This window comes from Chelmon rostratus, chromosome 2 (assembly GCF_017976325.1).
Source record: "Chelmon rostratus isolate fCheRos1 chromosome 2, fCheRos1.pri, whole genome shotgun sequence".
Taxonomy (NCBI): domain Eukaryota; kingdom Metazoa; phylum Chordata; class Actinopteri; order Chaetodontiformes; family Chaetodontidae; genus Chelmon; species Chelmon rostratus.
The window spans coordinates 6,030,740-6,049,844 of NC_055659.1; the positions used below are offsets into that span (position 1 = coordinate 6,030,740).

Here is a 19,105-nt window from a genome sequence, read left to right on the forward strand (position 1 = left end):
TAAACCCAAAGTGGTGGTCTCCTTTTGGAGGCTGCAGTCATTCTGTTTTAACCATCAGGTCGTCCTCAGATCCTCTGGGACCTGAATTCCAAGGCTGAATGCCAATATTTGAACCAAAGCACAGCATGAGGAAAAACACTCACTTCTACAGTAAATAGGAAGATAGAATACCTCTCCAAGACAGGGGTTTACTTTCAAAAGATTACAGGGAAAACAGAATAGACCTGCTCACACAGACCTAAGAACAGATTTTATTTAACACTGTACAACAGCCAACTCAGCTGTTGGGACAACTTCACATGTGGAGACACTCAACACTCAACATCACATGAACGTGCAGATTATGTTCATTTCACGTCAATCAGTGCAGGCTCACTTTGGAAGTCATATACAGTACATGTCCAGGACAGGTTCCATATCTGAACGTCTAGCCAAGACCACTTCTGATAAATCAATACTAAATGTCAGGCATTTGGAACTGGCTCAAAGTTTAAAGGCCCTATTTTTGTGGCGCCACAATGACCGGCTCAAGCAGCAATCCCACAGTTTGGTATTTTCCAGACCCTGAAATTTCCCTGTCTGTGCGGTACATTGGTGCTGTGCATACACAGCGTACATGTGGGAGGACAGGCACAAACAGGTAGGCAGTTTTCATTCAAATGAGACAGCTGTACTGGTACTGTGTATTAGTAGAAACTGGGTGGCTGACAACATGCTAAGATCAGTAATCCTAAAATCATCTGTTTCTGACTAAATTCTTGGAGCAAAAAATGACCACACACACTTCTACAAACCATCACACTGGTTGATTTAACTTGGTATTCTGACGGTTTATGTAGTAAAGGTTCCTGAACTACATTAATGCGAAAATGCTACTGTATCACATTAACTACAATATAATGTGACCATTTATGATGTGAGATACAGTCATGGATGATTTACAGTGCAGGCCTACCAGGCACAGGCATAGGGTCCTGAAGGGACTGGGTCCCCAGGAGGAGCCTCTGTTTGAAGCCAGGGTTAACATTTCTTGTTGGAAAGGCATAGAGCTCAGTAAAGGAGGAGTTGTCCAAATCAAATTTCTTTGTCCTCATCCTTCACAAAGTCTTTTAACATTGAGTATCTGTCAACCCAATCAAATCAATCAATTTTTCTTTATATTGCAGCTGCACAGAATAGTAAAACATTTCATTAAAATATAGTAAAACTAGTAAAGCAATTGAAAGACATTTACGGCAAGTAACTCTTCTTTAAGAAAATATAAATGATCTTTTGTCAATGGAAAATGGGCTGTGCTTATATAGCACTTATTTTGCTTAATGGACAAGACACTTTTCGATTTGCCTCTCATTCACACACTCGCACACCAATGGTGGCGGAGTTGCCGTGCAAAGTGCTGGCCTGTCCAGCAGAGCAGCTTGTCTTGCTCAAAGACACTTTACCATGTTGAGAGAAGAAGCCAGGGATCACCTTGCTCTACTTCCTGAGCCACCGCCTTTGATAGTGTCCTATAATATTTTGAATGGTGTGCTGGAGTATTTTACAGAAAATCTACAGCTAAGTCTTAGAGTGGATCTGTTGTGTGGGTCCTTTAGACAGGAATATGACCAGCCCATTTTCATCTCAAGCATCAACTAAAGGCTGAAGTGCAAGAGCGTTTTTAATCAAATGGCAGCACCTGAGAGTTCTAGTTCACCTGCAAAATGTCACTGAAAGAGATGCAAAATGACGACAAACATTCATGTAGTAACCACTAACTCCTAAGAAAAATGTCTGCCTTGGCCACTGTCTTCATTAGCTATCTCTAACTTTGTCAGTGTGTCGTCGGGTGAGGTGCAGGTAGTGCACAGTGGGTTTTATCAGATTTTGTTTGCTACAAACTGCTGTGAGAGCTGAGACTGACACCAAAGGTTTGCATAAAGCCAAAGCCAAACTTATAAGAGGCTAAAAAGCTCTATGCACAGTTGGGCAATAATGTTCTGCAGGTCAGTTTGATTTGTTTCTGTTTAATTCCACATGGAGGCTAATAAGCGAATTGAAAGAAGTAGCTTTGTGTCAACCATTTAATTTGAAAAACATTCATTACATAAGGAGCCTCTGAACTAAAAACAAAACAAAAAAAAAAACCTCACTGTCAGGTCTGCAGCTGCTGGCGGCAGCTTAGAGCTAGCGGTTGGCTATGTCAGAACACCAAAACACACAGCTCTCAGCGGTGGGTTAATACATCATGTCAGTTGTCAGCCAGACCCATGCAGACTAAGGCTGTTTAATGCCTAGCCAGGTGGTCCACTGTGTCGAAAGCTACTCTGCAGTCAAATGGGCGTCTGTGTGGAGTAAATTCACTGACGTATGTTGTTTTGTCTAGGCTGGCTTCAGTCTGCCGTTAAGCATGGCCTGCTTACACCTGTCACCCTAAAACTCAGCTCAACATCACATCAACCGCAGCTGTCAGAAGAAATAAGCCAGAAAAAAGTTTACCATTAAAATGATTGTGTTTACATGGGAGAAAAGTGGTGGGTTTGGATCAAGGAACCTCAAGAATTATGACAACACAAGTAAACTGGTTTTACCATTCTGCTGAAAAATAGCATTTACTCAAACCTACTTTAACAACAAAAACAATATTTTTATGGTATTATTTTTTAGTGAGGAGTTTTTGTTATCTAGACCAAGGGTCAAAGGAGAGAGGGTGTTACATGTTGAACAATAAAAAGCACTAAAGTGATTTTAAGCTGTATGAAGTGAAACTTACTTGACAAGAATGTAGAAAAGTGCCCAAATGGAAACAAAACACCATTAGGATACCGGAACACTGATGTGATAAAGTACTTGGATGTTAGACATATTGAGCTGCTTCTTCTGCTCTTTCACCAAATGACAATTCTCTCATTTCTTTCTTTCCACTGGACTACAGCACAGATATAATATAGGTATCAAAAACAATAATGTGTGTCAATTAATTAGATTATGACTAGTCACAGATTCTGAACTTCCAGATTGGACTGTGCTCAGTCGTTAGTTGAATTTCAGGTTAGATGTTACTGATTGTTGAGGCTATTGTTAATTATACAATATTCAGGCAATTGACTTGTTGAAAATTGCTTCATGCTACTGTTGCCTCACACTACCAAAAAATTAAACAGGTGAAGATTTGTGTGGCTTTTATTGTGAAGCAGTCACAGAAAAAACGTAATGTATTAATCACAGAAATTAGCACTAACGGCCATCGTTCATCAACCACGTGACTCCAAAACAAGACTGGTCATTTTTGAAAGTGGATGAGTTTCAAATATTGCAAGAAGTAAATGAGCAGCTATGGTGAGGTGTTAGATGAAGACTTGCAGGCTGCACACCTCTAACTCCTCGGCCATGTAACTAACTCCTGTTACTGTTCCCTGCTGTTGTGTGGAAAACTACTGTGTAAGGTAGTTTGCAGTAAGTAGCTGTACATGGAGTGTTGATTTCAAATCAACAAGGAGATTTTAACTGTAAAACGTCATTATGCTTTAAATGAACCAGCTGTGGCATTGGACCGCATCTAAAAGCTAGTTTATGTAGTACTTGTTCGGAATGGATGTGATAGTGGTAAAATTAACAGCACACACTTTGAAACAATCTTTCCTTGAAAGCGTTATTGGTCTTGCACAATGTTTTTATGAGTGGGTCCCTATGTTGTTTGTATTGTGCACATGCACAGGGACACACATGCAAGGGGGTGAGAGGAAACACGTTCCTTCCACCAGTTTAACGCTATTCCTCTGATTGACAGTTGCCGGCGGTAACCCACAAAAAAAAACGCAGTGATGAACCAACAAAGGCAGTGAAAGAGAAGAATGCAAGCTCGTGAACATGAATGTAAACAACACAGAATTAGAAATATTCAAGAAATCAGCTTTGCAAATGTTTTATGAGGACGAAAATGCATTCAACATGTTTGTTAGACCTCAAGGATACACACAATGTGTTCTTGTGGGAAACACTGAATGTAAACATAACTTTGTTTACAAGAAAACTCCACGGGGCATCTTTGAGGAGAGCACAATGGTCATTTGAATTTCTGATTTGGGCATCTCAAGTGACTGGACCAAGTTAGACCAGGTTCAGTCCAGTCTGGACCAGCTGGTGTTGACAGATGGGAGATAAAAATCAAATAGTGTGTCTGATGAAGTTCTCTCTGCAGAGTTAATCATTCTTGTTGTTACTCAGTCACCATCTGCAGTCTTATCCAAATATAGCACTTTTCTTCAGAACTGCTTTCAAGTTAAAGTACGTCCATTTCTGTCTTGGTACAAAAACGCAAGTTCCAAGCTTTAAAAAAAGGCTTACTCATGTTGATAAACACACTGAGTGACATGACAGCAATAATGTGTGTTTAGCATGTTGTTGTGGGTGGCTTTCCTCATTGACTTGCTTTATTGTGGAGCGGAGTACTAGTGAAACCACCCCGACAGCCCAAATTCTGGTATAGAAAATTAGTGACAGTAAAAACATTCTCCAGTTGTTGGCCCTCTTCCCAGAGTCGTAAAAGTTTAAAGGTGTTCATAATTGCTAACACACCTGTAACAGTCTGGGCTCATGTTCCTTGGATGTTTATATCGGGGCCCCCTTCTTTTTCCTCTCCTCTTGAACGCTGAAATAGTCACATGTTTTCTATTTAACTGTTTTGCAGTTAAACCTCAGTCTTTGCTCTCTTGCATTGCTTGTTTATAGAGAAGTACTGTCTTCATTTTTTTCCTTTCTTTCTTTAATTTCACAATGTCAGGGGACAACAAAAAAAACAAAAACAAAAACAAAAAAAACCCAGCAAATTCTTTAGAACTACTCTGGGGAAGCCCAACATCGCTCTGGTTTGACAACCGAGGTTGAAATCAACCCAAGAACAGCTGGACCTCAGCAGCTGTTGAATAGACTGAGTGAAGAGAGTCTCTTCTCTTTATTACTGAGAATCTCTTGGCCTTTCTGCTTTGGAAACTTCAACCATCCTTATTTTATTTTTTATTTTTTTTTGCCATTTTCCAGTAATTCTGTTTTTTTTTGCATTTTTTTGTGTTTATCATATTAGCAGTTATTTATTGGTGTGTTATTGCTCGTACAGCACTTCATAACTCTTTCGAAAAGCAAGGCTATAGAGGTCTGATACATATTAAACCATAGAGATGTATTGGTTAAAGACATGAAAAGCTAAGATGTGACTTGTCCAGAATTTTTGCACAATATCTTCCAAGGATTATTGTTCTGGTTAGAGTTCACTCAGACAACTGAAAACCTGTTCACCTTTTTCATCATCATCTTTAGGAACGTTTTCATTCTGTTCATCAACCAATCAAGTCAACTGCGACGTTTCACATTTCATGTGAAGTATTATTGTCTGTCAAACTTGTGTATTTAAGAAGTAGCTAATTCACTGTACATGTGCCTGAGATACTTGAACTCCTTCACTTAGGTCAGCAACTCACTAAGAGTCCAAAGGGGGGCAATACACTGTTTTACAGCAGAGTGCCATGACTTGGTGCAAATTCTCATCTCACCAGCTTCACACTTGGCTGCGAGCTGTGGCTGCATGCACCGAAGGTTTGGGGATCTGATAAGCATGCCTCCAAGACACCTCCTTCTGGAGATTTTCTAGACCCAGAAGATGCTGAAGAGACCATATATTCCATCTGGTCTGGGAGCACCTCAGAATCCCCCACGTATAGCTGGAAGATGTTGCTGGAGAGAGAACATCTGGGCTACCACAGGATTGGGTTATGCTCAAACAGAACAAGTCTGTATGATGTGTAGTTGGAAATCAAACACTGGAAGGCAAAGTAAAAAGCCTTGCATGGCCTTCATAGCTTTGCACTCTGCTCTTCACATGAAAAGTTCAAACCCCAGCTCCTTTCTCATCCCAGCACAAGTGGCTAATCACGGTGTGAAGTGGGCAAAGAAATGTTTGGACACTGAAAACACTGATGACAACAAACACCAACAATCAATAAACAGAGACATAAAAGGACTACAAAATAGAAAAAAAGGAGATCACCATCGTAGTTGAATGGCTATGAGCATGCCAGGGACCTTTGTTGCATGTTATACTGTATGCTTTAAGGCATTGATGATGATGATGATGATGTTGTTTTTGTTGACTGAGTGGATGTATGCAACTACTGTGTGACTGCCCCAATCAATTCCTGTATATTAAGGGTAATTGAAGGGGATTATGAAGACAAACAGCAACTTCAAGAAGTCACATTTTCAATAAGACTGTCCGTGATCAGGATTCCTGCCAACAACAATTAAAAAATCAATACAAAGACTGTACAAGCCATGGCACTGTTGGTGCTCTGCTTTACCTGTGAAGTTATGTGAGACAACCAAATGAATGATAGATATGAGCAAAAGAATAGAAAGTCAGAAACGTTGAAAGATGAGAAGCATCTGAACTTTTGAACAACATTTTCATTCAAAACACCTCAACGTCAGGAAGGAAGTAATAAGGAAACCAAATTCTGCTGCTGGAGGGACTGTCCTGGCTCCAGTCTCACGAACAGTCTCTCGTTTAGATGGAGCACTTTATGTCAGAAACACAGATTTAGACTGTGCTTCAGACATAACACTTTTATTCAAAGAGGACATTTAGAACTAAATTACAAGTACTGTGAAACATATGCGTTAGTCTATGCCTACAACCCTGCAAGCTGCTACAGCCAGGTCAGTGGAAAACTCTAACATAAACTCATAGGACAACTGCAAGGTGATTGAGGACACACTATTTCACACTGTAGACACACTAATCTGTGCATAGTACCTGTTCACATACTTCATACCCATAACTAAAGAATGGAACGCCCTCCTGGACATTATGGCTAGAATTTCACATACAGATGGGTGACAAATAAGGTGTTATTCCCACTATGTACTACAGTACTACAGTAGCTTCAGCGCTCCCTATCACAGATTCTCCAAGTCTGGGAAACTCTACTGGAGGGATGACTTTTTTTCCAAAAAAAAAAAAAAAAAAAAAACTCAAAAGGCCCATTCAAACCTCCTCAGGAACCACAACAACCTAAGGCCTCCTGAAAACCCTCTCAGTGTCCATCAAAACCTCATGAAATACCCTAGAACTTCATTAATTACCACTGAAATCCACTAAAGGACTCCAAGAAACACAACAACATAACCTCCTTGCAGCCCACCTGAACCCACCTGAACTGAATGCCTCCCTTCTCAAAATTCTACTATACCATGATCTGAAAAAAGTTCACAAGGCTTTATGCTGATCTATAGGAGCCACGCTACAGTGTAAATTAGATCACTTGGATAGAACTTAGAACTCCAGTACTACACAATATTTGCACTTTAGCAGGGGGTGGAAGCAAAAAAATTAATTTACTCTCATTACCGTAACAAACTCAGGGTATTTTTGCGCACTTGCACATTTTAGAGTTTTTCAGTCGTATTTTACTTCTACCTAAGAACATTGTTAGAACAAGTATTGTACTTCTCCACATTTCAAGTTGCATTCATTACAGAGAAAAACAAAAGTCATGTGAAAAAGTCACAATCAATCGTGTGAGAATGAAATAAAATAAAGGAGCTGAATCAGCAGCTGCAGCAGAGAAGAAGCTGCAGGTGTTTCTGCAGCCACAGGAGTGCAGAGCTCCAGAGAGCTCCAAGTCCAGCAAGGAGACACTCTGCACTCAGCCGACACTCTGGAAAACAAACATGGGGTTTGAGAGGTGTTCAACAGCTAATGCACCCGTGTCACAGCTAGCACTGAGTGAGCAAACATGCACAACAATGCACTATAATTAAGGATGACATCATTGTGGGTTAAGATTGGCATTATTGCACCTTGGTATAGTTAAAAACAGCTAAATCTACCTCAATTGAACACTGAAGCATGCTAAGTGACCTAATTCATAAATAATAAAACACTCCCACGATGATGTGTGACCAATGATGTGTGCATGCTGGGTCTGGCTAATATGTGAAATGCTAAAAGGCTGTTGAACTAGTTACAATGGAACAGAGAGTCTGAGTGGACTGGTTAGATTTTGCTTTGAGAATGAATGAGCACAGAAGATGAAACTAGAGTAGATTGTGGAGGACTTAGCAGTGCCCAATACTAGCAGAATGGCATAGACAGGTGAGTGCAACAACAATCATACAGCAAAACACGCATGTCAATACTAACATAGGTCAGAAAAAAGTTAAAAAAGAAGTTGACCATGATAGGGTGGTTTAGCATAATGAATAAATGTGGCAACTTCATCTGTTCACTTATCTCATGTCAAGTATGCCGTTGCACCACACACACCAATTTGGCGTTGCGGTTGGTGTGATCCGATCAGAAGATGGCCCGTAGTTTTACTGATTGTCTTAGAGTGGACGACAATGACTGAAACTTGGATACAGTGATCCGCATCTAAAAAGGAATGTGGACCAGGGGTGTAAATCAGGGGGTGGGGCAATGACCCTCTCCTTACTTCCTAGCCCCTACGGGTGCCCTTGCTTGCATCACACCCATCTTCGAACTCTGCCCTCATTTTGATCTCAGCTACACACCTGAGAAGTTTCGTGACTGCACTTTTCATGGTTGCTATCGCGTTGACAAAATATGTTCACAAACAGACATGTAAACAACTGGCAAAGTACACAAAACTGCTTCTGTGGTAGTTCTTGCAGGTGAAAACAAATACCAGCCACGCTGCCACAGCTGGTAATTACTAATCGCTTGTCTGCACAGGCTGCGAAGTGCAGTCTATAGAGGAGGAATTTATTGGTTTGTTCCACTACTGTGTAGGTTGAGATTTAATGCAATTTATTTTGTAGCCGAGATGTTCTTTAATATAACTGTAGTATCATATATTATCATAAAACATATGTAATGCAGCAACGTTTACTCAGACTACATTTTAACTGACCTTATTTTTATTAAGTACATTTACATTTCCACTAGTAGTTTTATCTTTACTTGAGTAAAACGTCTTTAAAATAACAGTATGTTTACCTGAGTGCAATATTCTAGTACTCTCTTCATTCCTACACTTAAGTTTTGTCTGTATAACTGTGTATTCACATTGTACTGCCCTGATTTTAGCTGAGAAACCATTGCTTTTCCAGAACAAGCTCCATTGGTTGATAATTTAAAGGAGGTGAAAGCTCTGAGTAACATAAACCCCAACCTGAAACCTCAGTCACTCTGAGAGGAGTCGTCTAGAAAGCAAAGCAGATTCGACTATTGGTCAGTCCAAAGTAATCACATAAATTTTAGCCTATAATCAGTGTCTGTGTAACGGCTGTTAAATGTGTTGTCTGACCAGTGGCTGAGAGAAAAACAGAGCCAGTGCAGAAAAAACACTCATCCAGCCTAATGAAAGATAGGTTGGTTATTACGAGTCATTACTGAGTGGCTGGGCAGAGACCACAGACATTCCTCCTGACAAAACACACTCACACTGTGGTTGTCAACTTTCAATTTTCCTGCTTTCTCTGCAGTTTTTGCAGTGTGTATTTTTTCCTGTACACATTTAAGAGATATTTTAAAGAAAACACTGATGCTTTAGTCTCTCGTTGACTCTTTTGTCTTTTTCCATATGTGCCTTTTTTTGTCTGTGTCTGCCTCTTTCTGTACATCCTGTCTGTGTCTGTCTGTCTCTCTCTCTCTCACTGGTGGGTGGTCAGGGAAGGGTTAAGTGCTCTGCTCTATAAACTCTGCTTTAAGAGTCTGCTTGAAGCTACTGGTTCAGCCTTTAAATACAGTCATCTGACACATCCCAACAGGGGCTTGTAGCAGAGAGCAGCTGCTGACCCAAACTCAGGCTTTAAGGCGAGCTGGTGTGTCGGCATCACACTGCTTTGGACAGCATGAAGGCTCTCTTATTCACCTGTATGCTGGTGCCTTGGCTGGTAGCAGCCTCAGCCAGAGGGTCTGACCAAGACTCACAGCTGATACCGGGATCTCTACATGGCAGGGAGTGGAACAGATACATCAGCGACCATTTCAAATCAAGGAGGGCTAGGGTAGGAACTTTATTAATTACATCATGCTTCTGTGCCAAAAACGTTCTCTTCAATAACTCTGACAAGTGAATTTACATTAATTATGCTTTGAAATTTTAAACTTAGTGATTTGCTCCAGCTTTAACGCATTTTTCCACAAGTGTCAGCAAGTCAATTGTTTTGATTAGTTAGTTTTTGCAAGTCAATTGCAGCATGACTTCAGAAGACAATCCCTAAATTTGTGATTATCACTGTTACATAGCAATTCAGTGTGATTTATTGAAATGATAAAGATTCATTTCTAAACACAAATAAAAATATGCAATCCTGTGAACAGGATTAAATTAAAATAAACAACCTACCTAATATGAGCACAGAAACACACAGCCAGGATGTTTTGTAATACCAGACAGATCTCTCTTATAACAGAAATGTCTGCTAACAGGGATAATAATAATAATAATAATAATAATGATAATAATAAAATATAAAGAAAACACATGAAAAAATAGAGAGGATAAGACTGTACTAATCCCCAGGGGCAATTAGGTCATGCTTAATAGTTGGCAATATTCAAAATCAATAATCAGATTATTCTAAAATCTAATAATCCACTTCATGGTTTAATTTAATTGAGTGTATTTTCTTCAATTTGCTAACAACAGAAACTGTCTGCACTTGACTTCACTGTCCTCCTCAGAGATAATAATTCATTCTCTCTCTCACACACACACGCACACACGCGCACACACGCACACACACACACACACACACACACACACACACACACACACACACACACACACACACACACACACACACACACACACACACACACAGCTCTGTGTATAACTTAATCTTCCACCAGACAAACCCTGATTTAACCACACTAGCCCTCACCTAACCACACTAACCTCTTCAAGAAATATTTGTACAAACCAAAACCAACGTCTGGTCTGGTTTGTCCTTCGGAAACACTTGCAGGAGATGAAATATCCACAAACAACCCGGAGGATGAAGGGAAATAAGTGTGAGTGAATATGGCTATGAAACGTAACTTCAGCTGTAATGAGTAAAAGCTTCATTTGGGACCAGCTGTTTTTCATACAAACACTCTGTCAGTGCCAGACCCTTCAGGGACAGGACTCATACCCTTTACCGCTGCTTCAATTAACCACAAGCTTCATTTAAGCAACGTTTTTTGTCCAAAATGTGGAAAGCTCTGTTTCCTTCACTGGATTTGAGCCAGTTAGTTCAGAGACCCAGCAGCGGGGTCGGTATTTTACTCAGGGATAGTTTGGATGATGAGGATAAATTAAACAACCATTAAACCAATGGTGATGTAGGATTCCAACTTTCATTAATAGTCACTTTACTGGTAGCAGATTAGCTTGATTGGCTGAATATTTATGAAGATGCTTTTTAGCTGCGACCCTCCAGATGTACCCTCAGATTCATGAGCTTCAGTGACAAATGGCTCATTGGTGACTGACGTTACAAAATCACAGTTCAAAGGTTTGAATATTCCAGGAGCCGTCCACACGCCCAAAACTCTTTATCAGAGCCTCCAAAGATCTAAAGGCCTCCGGGGTCAGGGGCTAAGAATGCACAAAACCTTCAAACTAATCGGATTCTCATTGGCTTCAACATGGCATCACTACAATATGACACAAGTTTCACTTTACAAAGCCTGGTCATGGGTCATTGTCAGTACAGAGACACTTCTAAAAAGATGGACTAAGCAGGTGTGCTTACTCATCTACAACAGCTGAATATCAAGAGGACAGTGTCAGACATCCGAGCCAGCAACGCAGGACAACAAAGGGAATCAAAGTGTCTTCACCACAAAACAAAAAAGGAGCAATCTCTTCAACACTGCAGCTCACCAATACCTACAATAATGCAAACTGTAGCAGCTAAGGCTGTGGCCAGTTGACAACCAGTAGCCAGCTGTGGAAAATAATGTGGACAACTAAAGAATGATTTGCTAGCAACTATATCTTAGGGATCAAACTCAGATCGTTGATAGTGAGGGCACTGAACAGAGTCTGTGTTCAGACCAACAACAGAAATATGCCACTAAGTGCAGCCCATCAAATACATGTAAGCACGCATTCTTGGTAGATGACTTTAAAGTGAACAGCGTTCACCTGGACATTGTGCAAACAGCGGATAAAGTGACTACCATCGTGATAACTTTCCAGAGTTTACAAAATATCGCTCACATATTATAAACCGCTATTTAGTGTTTTGGTGTTAAAAAATTACAGATCTGTTACTGAAACTGGACTTTGTGGATCATTTTTCATCTTCTGACCTTGTATTTCAAAAACACGTCCCCACCAACACAGACCCCTGTGGGGTATGTTTAAACATAGTGCCGTTTATGGGCTGGATGTCCACTTAATTTACACAGTGTCTATCAGTGTAAATGCTGTTGTCATCTAATGGCTAACATCACACATTCAGTTACCACACTCACCGTTAACAATTAATTAATTACAGTAAAACTGTGCATTGCCACTGTCAAGATCAGTATGTACTGTTTTCTCCAAATAAAACACTGGGTTTACCCTGGTCTAAATGGCTGTGAAAGAAAACTGTTAAACTGTGAGTGTCTCTCATTTTATTTGGTTTAATCGTTATAATCAAACCAAACCAAAACCTGACCAGCTTGTTTAGTTGTTTAGATGAAGAACAGTTTTGTACCGCCAAAGTAAAGGTGCCTCTTACATGCTAGATTTATCAAGACTCCTGGCTGAGCCAAGCGCAATGCAGTACAGATATTTGTATGATCTTTTTCTTCAAATGATAATGGTTTCTGCCTAAAATATGACACAGTACAATGTGTTATCATATTTCCAAAACTGACCTCCTAATCCAGGCAGCGTCAATGTTTCGCTCTGGTCAGTGAGCTGGCCGGTATATGAACAGGCCATGTTTTCTCCTGCAGAGGGAGCTGCCTCTTGCTGATGAACCTGATGACAGCCCACTCTCAGAAGGAGGAGACGCCTCTGGTAAGAGATCTGTTTACCTCATGTCCACATGGTCATACACACGGAAACATCAAATTTAAAATATAGGGGGAGTGCAAAACTGCTCATCCACTGTTTTGAAATGCTTTGACTCAATCTTTTTTTAATGGTTTGAAAATCTGGGAAAGACACTCAGAGACAAACTACAGGTTTCTCATAAGATAATGAGGATTGTTATGGGTTGGTTGTTCAGTGTTGTTCACAATGTCTATCTCAAAGTCCACATTAATGGGTTTTGGGGAACTATTGCCCAGCAGAATAGTGTTGCTGACTTGTGTGGAGAACTTTGAAGTGTAAGGTTAACCATCCTACAGTAGTTATAGTCAAACGTATAGAGTGTTTACCAAAGTGCTTTACAAAGAGAACTACAGTCAAATAAATTCAAAAATAAATACGTACATAACTGTAAGAGACTCAATTAAACCAACTGTTGAGCTATATTAATTAAGGGGACTGAAAGGCAATTGTAAAAATGAGTCTTTAGGCAGGATTTAAAAGTGGTGATAGGTGTTAAAGACCTTACAGTGAGGAGTTAGGAAATGCAAGATGGCATCAGTCCATGCGAGCATTTAAAGACAAATTTAAAGAATTGAATCAACCTATGTTTCACTGGTTACCAGTACAGAGAGGCTAGTACAAGGGAAATCTCTTCTTTGTACCAGTTAGGAAACTCATTGGTGCAGTTTGAACTATTGACAGGTGAGCTAGGGATGACTGACAACATGAACACGTTACATTAGTAAAGATGTGAAGCAATACGGATATACGATGGCTGCTATTCATTAAATGTGTTTATTCTGTATTCTCTTTCAAACTACACAGGTAAAAAAATGCAGGGCTGACTGAATGGTGTGGTTAAGGTATTCTGTTGTGTCATATGAAAGAGGACTGACTACAGCTGATCAGACAACTAATTGATTATTCAATCAATGGAAAATTAATTCACAACTATTTTGATCATCAATTTATTGTTTAAGTTATTTTTCAGAGAAAATTACCAAACATACCCTATGGCCATCTTCTCAAATTGAATGTTTTTGTTGTTTTGTCTTATGTGATGAACTGAATATTATTGGGTTTTTGTAGGTTGGTCAGACAAAACAAGACATTTGAGTAATCACCTTCATTTTAGTTGCAGCCCTAGTGTGAATCAAACTGACTTGGATCAGTGGTTGGTTCTTAAAAGTGCACCACAGCAAAATCAGTCAAATCTTTCCATTCTGCCTGCAACACGCCTCTACTGATATAAACGTGAACAAGATCGTAGAAGACAATCCTGAACACGGCTTGATGTTTGTTTGATTCCTCTGTTGCAGACCTGCCCACCTGCCTGCTGTGTGTGTGTCTGACTGGTTCAGTGTACTGTGAGGAGGTCAGTCCGGACATGACCTCTGTCCCCACCCTGCCTAAAGAGACGGCCTACCTGTATGCCCGCTTCAACAAGATCAAAAAGATCAGCACCAAAGACTTTGCTGATATTGGTAGGTCTGAAAACTGTCTCCAACACAACCTGTTGATTTATCAGCCGAGTTTTTCCAAGCAGCTGTCAAATTAAATTTCAGAAAATTTAGCTCATGATGATGTCATAGTGATGTCATCAGGGTTATCTCTTCTGCTTGGGCTTGGAGACTGCCTACAGCTGAAAGCCTGCATAACAAACTGGAGGTGTATAGTTTAAAAGACATGGGTTTCAGAACAATGCTGAAATATCTCATGGTGCTGTTTTGAACCAGTTTTTTAACTGGTGTAAAGAAGCCGTTTTAGAATTGAACATGTGCATTGAAGTCAAACACCACCACCCAACTCCTGTGAACACTATAATTAACTGACAAGATGTTAAGATTGTTGAGTCTTACAAGTATTTGGTAAACATAAAGGACAATAAGATTATCTTTGATAGAAATACAGATAGCTATAAAGACAGAAATAAAGACAGATTTTTTTGTCCAAGGAAGCTAGTCAAGTTACGGGTTGACAGATCCCTGATGACATTGTTTTATACATCTTTTGTTGAATTAGTTTTCGCATTAACATTTATCTGTGGTCTATCAACCTTAAACAGAAAACAATCATTAACAAGGGTGATGAAAGCCAGTAGCAAAATTATTGGAACTTAGCAGAAAAGTCTATCTGAACTACACAACAAACAGCTATTAAAGAAGGCGCAATCAATTACATCTGACACAGAATTTAAGTTTCCTGCCTCAGATGACTGTTAGCCAAAACTCACAGTTATAAATTGTCTTTGCGTCTGCCATTTCCCTGCTCAGCTCTGTGAAGTATGAACAGCATCAGCAAATCTCAAACCGTGCATGTTTCTTCCCTTTTCTTTCCCATTTATTCATCACATCACCATCACTGAGTAACTCATACCAATTTATGGCAAAAAAAAATCTGAACTGTGACTTTAAGTTCAGCTTCAGTCCTAATAAACCCCAGATGTCTACAATGGATACAACTGTCAATTTTTTTTCATCTATCAACAGTGACTCTAAAGAGGATTGACCTGACGGGGAACCTGATCTCCGAGATTGAAGATGGGGCGTTCTCTAAGCTAACCCTGCTGGAGGAATTGTCTCTGGCGGAGAACAGACTGGTCAAACTTCCTATGCTCCCTGCCAAACTCACATCCTTCAACGCCAACAACAACCTCCTCAAAACCAGGGGTGTCAAAGCGAATGCTTTCAAGGTACACATCATTACCTCTCCCAACATTTTACATAAGGAAAAGAATAGGGGCAAATCAGTGCATTTTTAAATACTTAACAGAACCGTTCCTCTATAATTAGCAAGAGACCTTCAGAGAGATAGAAACAAATTAACAAAAGCTTCAATAAAAGTGACAGTGAGGTGACAGCGAGCCATGACAGCTCTGCTCAGCACTGCAATGTTGAAGATGAAGGCAGGTTGTCCAAATCCTGTACTGTGCCCATGAAGCTCGTCTCTGCACAAATATTCTAATATATCATACAATGTACTATCATACAACCTAAGCTGCTAGGTGTGGAAGCTATACACACTCACAACACCTTGCTGTTGTTCAAATAGGTTCAACTTCTAACTCCTGTTTGTGCACACATTAAAGAAACGAGATAAAACATGTTAATTAGTGAGTCTTTATGCAGAGCTAAGTTAACCACATCCTGACATCAGCTTTGTACTTTATGTAGAAGAATTATGAAGAATATTTTCCCCAAAACATCACTGGATCCCAGTAACTCATTATCACAACTTACTACCAAAACATATGTGGTTTCCAGCCAAGTACACTGCATATATTTGTGAGTACACCTTCACACTCCACACAGTGACAGGACAACTAACAACAACTGAACTGAATCTATTCCATCCCCACGGTGTGAATTTGTTTCCCCAACAGAAAATGACCAAGCTGATCAACCTGTTCCTGGCAGATAACCAGCTGGAGGCTGTTCCACACATCCCTGACAATGTTCGAATCTTACATCTACAGGTTTGTATCTTTTACTGGCAAAATATGCACAAATTAATTCGGAGACAACTTACACACCCTAATTGTTGTATAAGTTGCTGTGTTCTACATTTATTATTTAAAGCTAAGATTTTATTTACTGTCACATTCTCAACATTGTTTCCATTTCCTCCAGAACAACAATATTACAGAGGTCAGCGTCGACACCTTCTGCAGGTCCAATGACACCTACTACCTACGACCAAGCCTCAGTGAGGTCCGTTTGGACGGCAACCCGGTGGTGCTGTCTAAGTATCCAGATAGCTTCACCTGTATGAAGGTACTGCCTGTCGGACGGTACCGCTGAGGAGGCACAAACTTTACTGTAGCCCCTTTGTTGTTAATGGAGCAGTTTTCCCACAACAGAGTGCTGGGGGGGAAACCGTGAAGTTCTGGATTTTGGGGTGCTGGTCCCGTGGTGGGGGTTAAGTTGCCAATGTTTTTACTTCAGCAAACCTACAAACAGCTTGTGACATTGTCAGGTCGAAATGAAACATCTCACTGGACTGAAGGTGTAGAATTGAAGGAATTTCTCTACTGTGGTCTTCCTCAGTTCTACTGACTGGAGGGGAGAACCAGGCATTTAAACGTCTACAGGAAGTTTCACATGAATTCACTCACTCACATGAATTGGTGCAAAACCACCTGAGAAGGATGTGAAGACGTCAATATGATTCAAACTAAGTTTTCTGTCACACAATGTCAAAAATCAGTGTTTCTACTGGTAGTGAATATCCTTACTACAAGGCAGGCTGAAAAGCCTGTGAGCTCCGTTTCAGACATTCTTTCCTGAAAGGCATTTATTCACTCGGATGTGCACAAGTAAAGTGATGGTAGGCCCTGCCTACTTTATCAAGTCTTCACTCCTGCCCAATCACTGCTTAAAATGCGCACTGTCCGTCAAATTGTCAGTTTTGGACAACAAAAATTGTCCAAAACAGCCTTCCATTCCACGATCAGACAGCAGGCTTAGGATGCGATTAATAAATATGACAAGCATGTTGTTTGAAGCATACTAAATCCTTACCAGGTGGACTGACAAATGACAAAAAGCCTGAAAAGATTTGGGCCACCTGTTCAGAAGACAAACAGATGAGGTGCCTTGTTTCTACAGGTGACGTAATGCCAGTAGAACTGATGTAACCCCATGAATGAGTGGAGAAGCGTTAACAGCTCTACAATGACAGTCCAATTCTACGTTTCATTTTGACCTGACGCTGTACTACCTAGATGAGTTAAACTACACAAACTACATTGAATCAACAAACATGCAATCACAAGCCAACAGGCTTGCTTGTAACTACCTGTTCCAATTGTTTAAAACACAACAGGCTGATGTTTTCACATGCTTTGTGGAATGAATCCTAAAAAAGAAAGCATTTTGTTGCTATAAGTAACTATAAGTAGATAACAGGATAACAAAATATTACAGCAACCGACACTGACATCTTACTAGAGTAAAAGCTCTCACTTCAAGGTTTTAAATTAAACTTAAAGTTACAAGTCAAATATCCAGCAGGTGCTTCTAACGTACTCACACGTTTTTCTAGTCAGATCACACGTTTCATCTTTCTCACTGCAGGTCATCAGGAATTTCATTTGGACAGATATCACTGCAAGAATACATGACTTAAGTGCATTGTTTGATTATGTGTATTAATGCTGTTGCATGCTTCATTTTAAAATTTCCAGACTAAAATTGTAGAGAAAATGAGTTTGTGAGATTTAGGCTGTCTTTGAGGCCAACACATTACAAAAATAATAAAGGTTTTGAAAGTAGAATCACCAGTGACTGAAAATATTGGTTTAAAGAAACAGACACTGTTTTTAGATATTTTGAGGTGAAATATTTTCCAAGTATTAATGACATGTTAGATTACTGTCTCATTGAGTGTTCTCTCAGAAAATTACTAGAAATGATTACAACACTGCAGGTTTTGCTCTGCCTCTGTGTGAATTAAATTCAGTGTGAATTATTCCATTACAAAATGCCTTTCCATAAGGGCTTGCCCAACTGCAAGCTTTCTCATGCATTTTGTGACTTAGCTTCACTTTGGTTTTTAATTTATAGACTTCAGTTGAAGTGAACTGGGGAACAATGTATCTATGAACTATAGTAATGTGAAAGTTACTCCTTTTTACTTTGTCTGCTTTTAAAATGTCTTGCTTTTGTCCCTAAATCTTTCCTTCCACCTTAGAAATTATTACTGATGTGAATAAGACAGTGGTGTACAGGAAGATGTGTAAGTGACATGGCTATGTTTTTAAGATATTTTAATAAAGTTACAATTTTTTAATTAAAGTGTGTTTTGAATCATAGCTCAATTCTGCTTCACATGTAAGGTATAGTGTGAAAAAAAACAAAAACTTCAATTATACTTTACACAGGGGTTTCGGCGGTGGTTATGTCAGTCCCATTGTAGATGACATTGGTTTAGAGTTACAACTTCGGATTACACCTGTAGATAGCATCACTAACAGCAGACAGATGATTCGTACATGATCAGGCCGTATCATGCTTTACCTTGTCCTATTACTAAATAGGGACTACTGCCTTGCTGTCGCTGTGTTTACGCTCTTTCATTCACTGTGATAT

At 39.8% G+C, this 19,105-nt stretch overlaps 2 protein-coding genes across 3 annotated transcripts in view; one reads left to right on the forward strand and one right to left on the reverse strand.

The window, feature by feature from the left end:
* Window positions 1-19,105, reverse strand: part of LOC121620225 (centromere protein P) — a 95,177-nt gene that overhangs the window by 64,957 nt on the left and 11,115 nt on the right. The gene's annotated exons all lie outside the window — the stretch shown is intronic.
* Window positions 9,771-18,799, forward strand: ogna (osteoglycin, paralog a). The gene is made up of 6 exons (XM_041956215.1): window positions 9,771-10,005; window positions 12,938-13,001; window positions 14,336-14,500; window positions 15,506-15,708; window positions 16,399-16,491; window positions 16,646-18,799. Exons 1-6 carry the CDS (start codon window positions 9,850-9,852, stop codon window positions 16,814-16,816), a joined length of 852 nt encoding a protein of 283 aa, XP_041812149.1. The 5' UTR covers window positions 9,771-9,849; the 3' UTR covers window positions 16,817-18,799.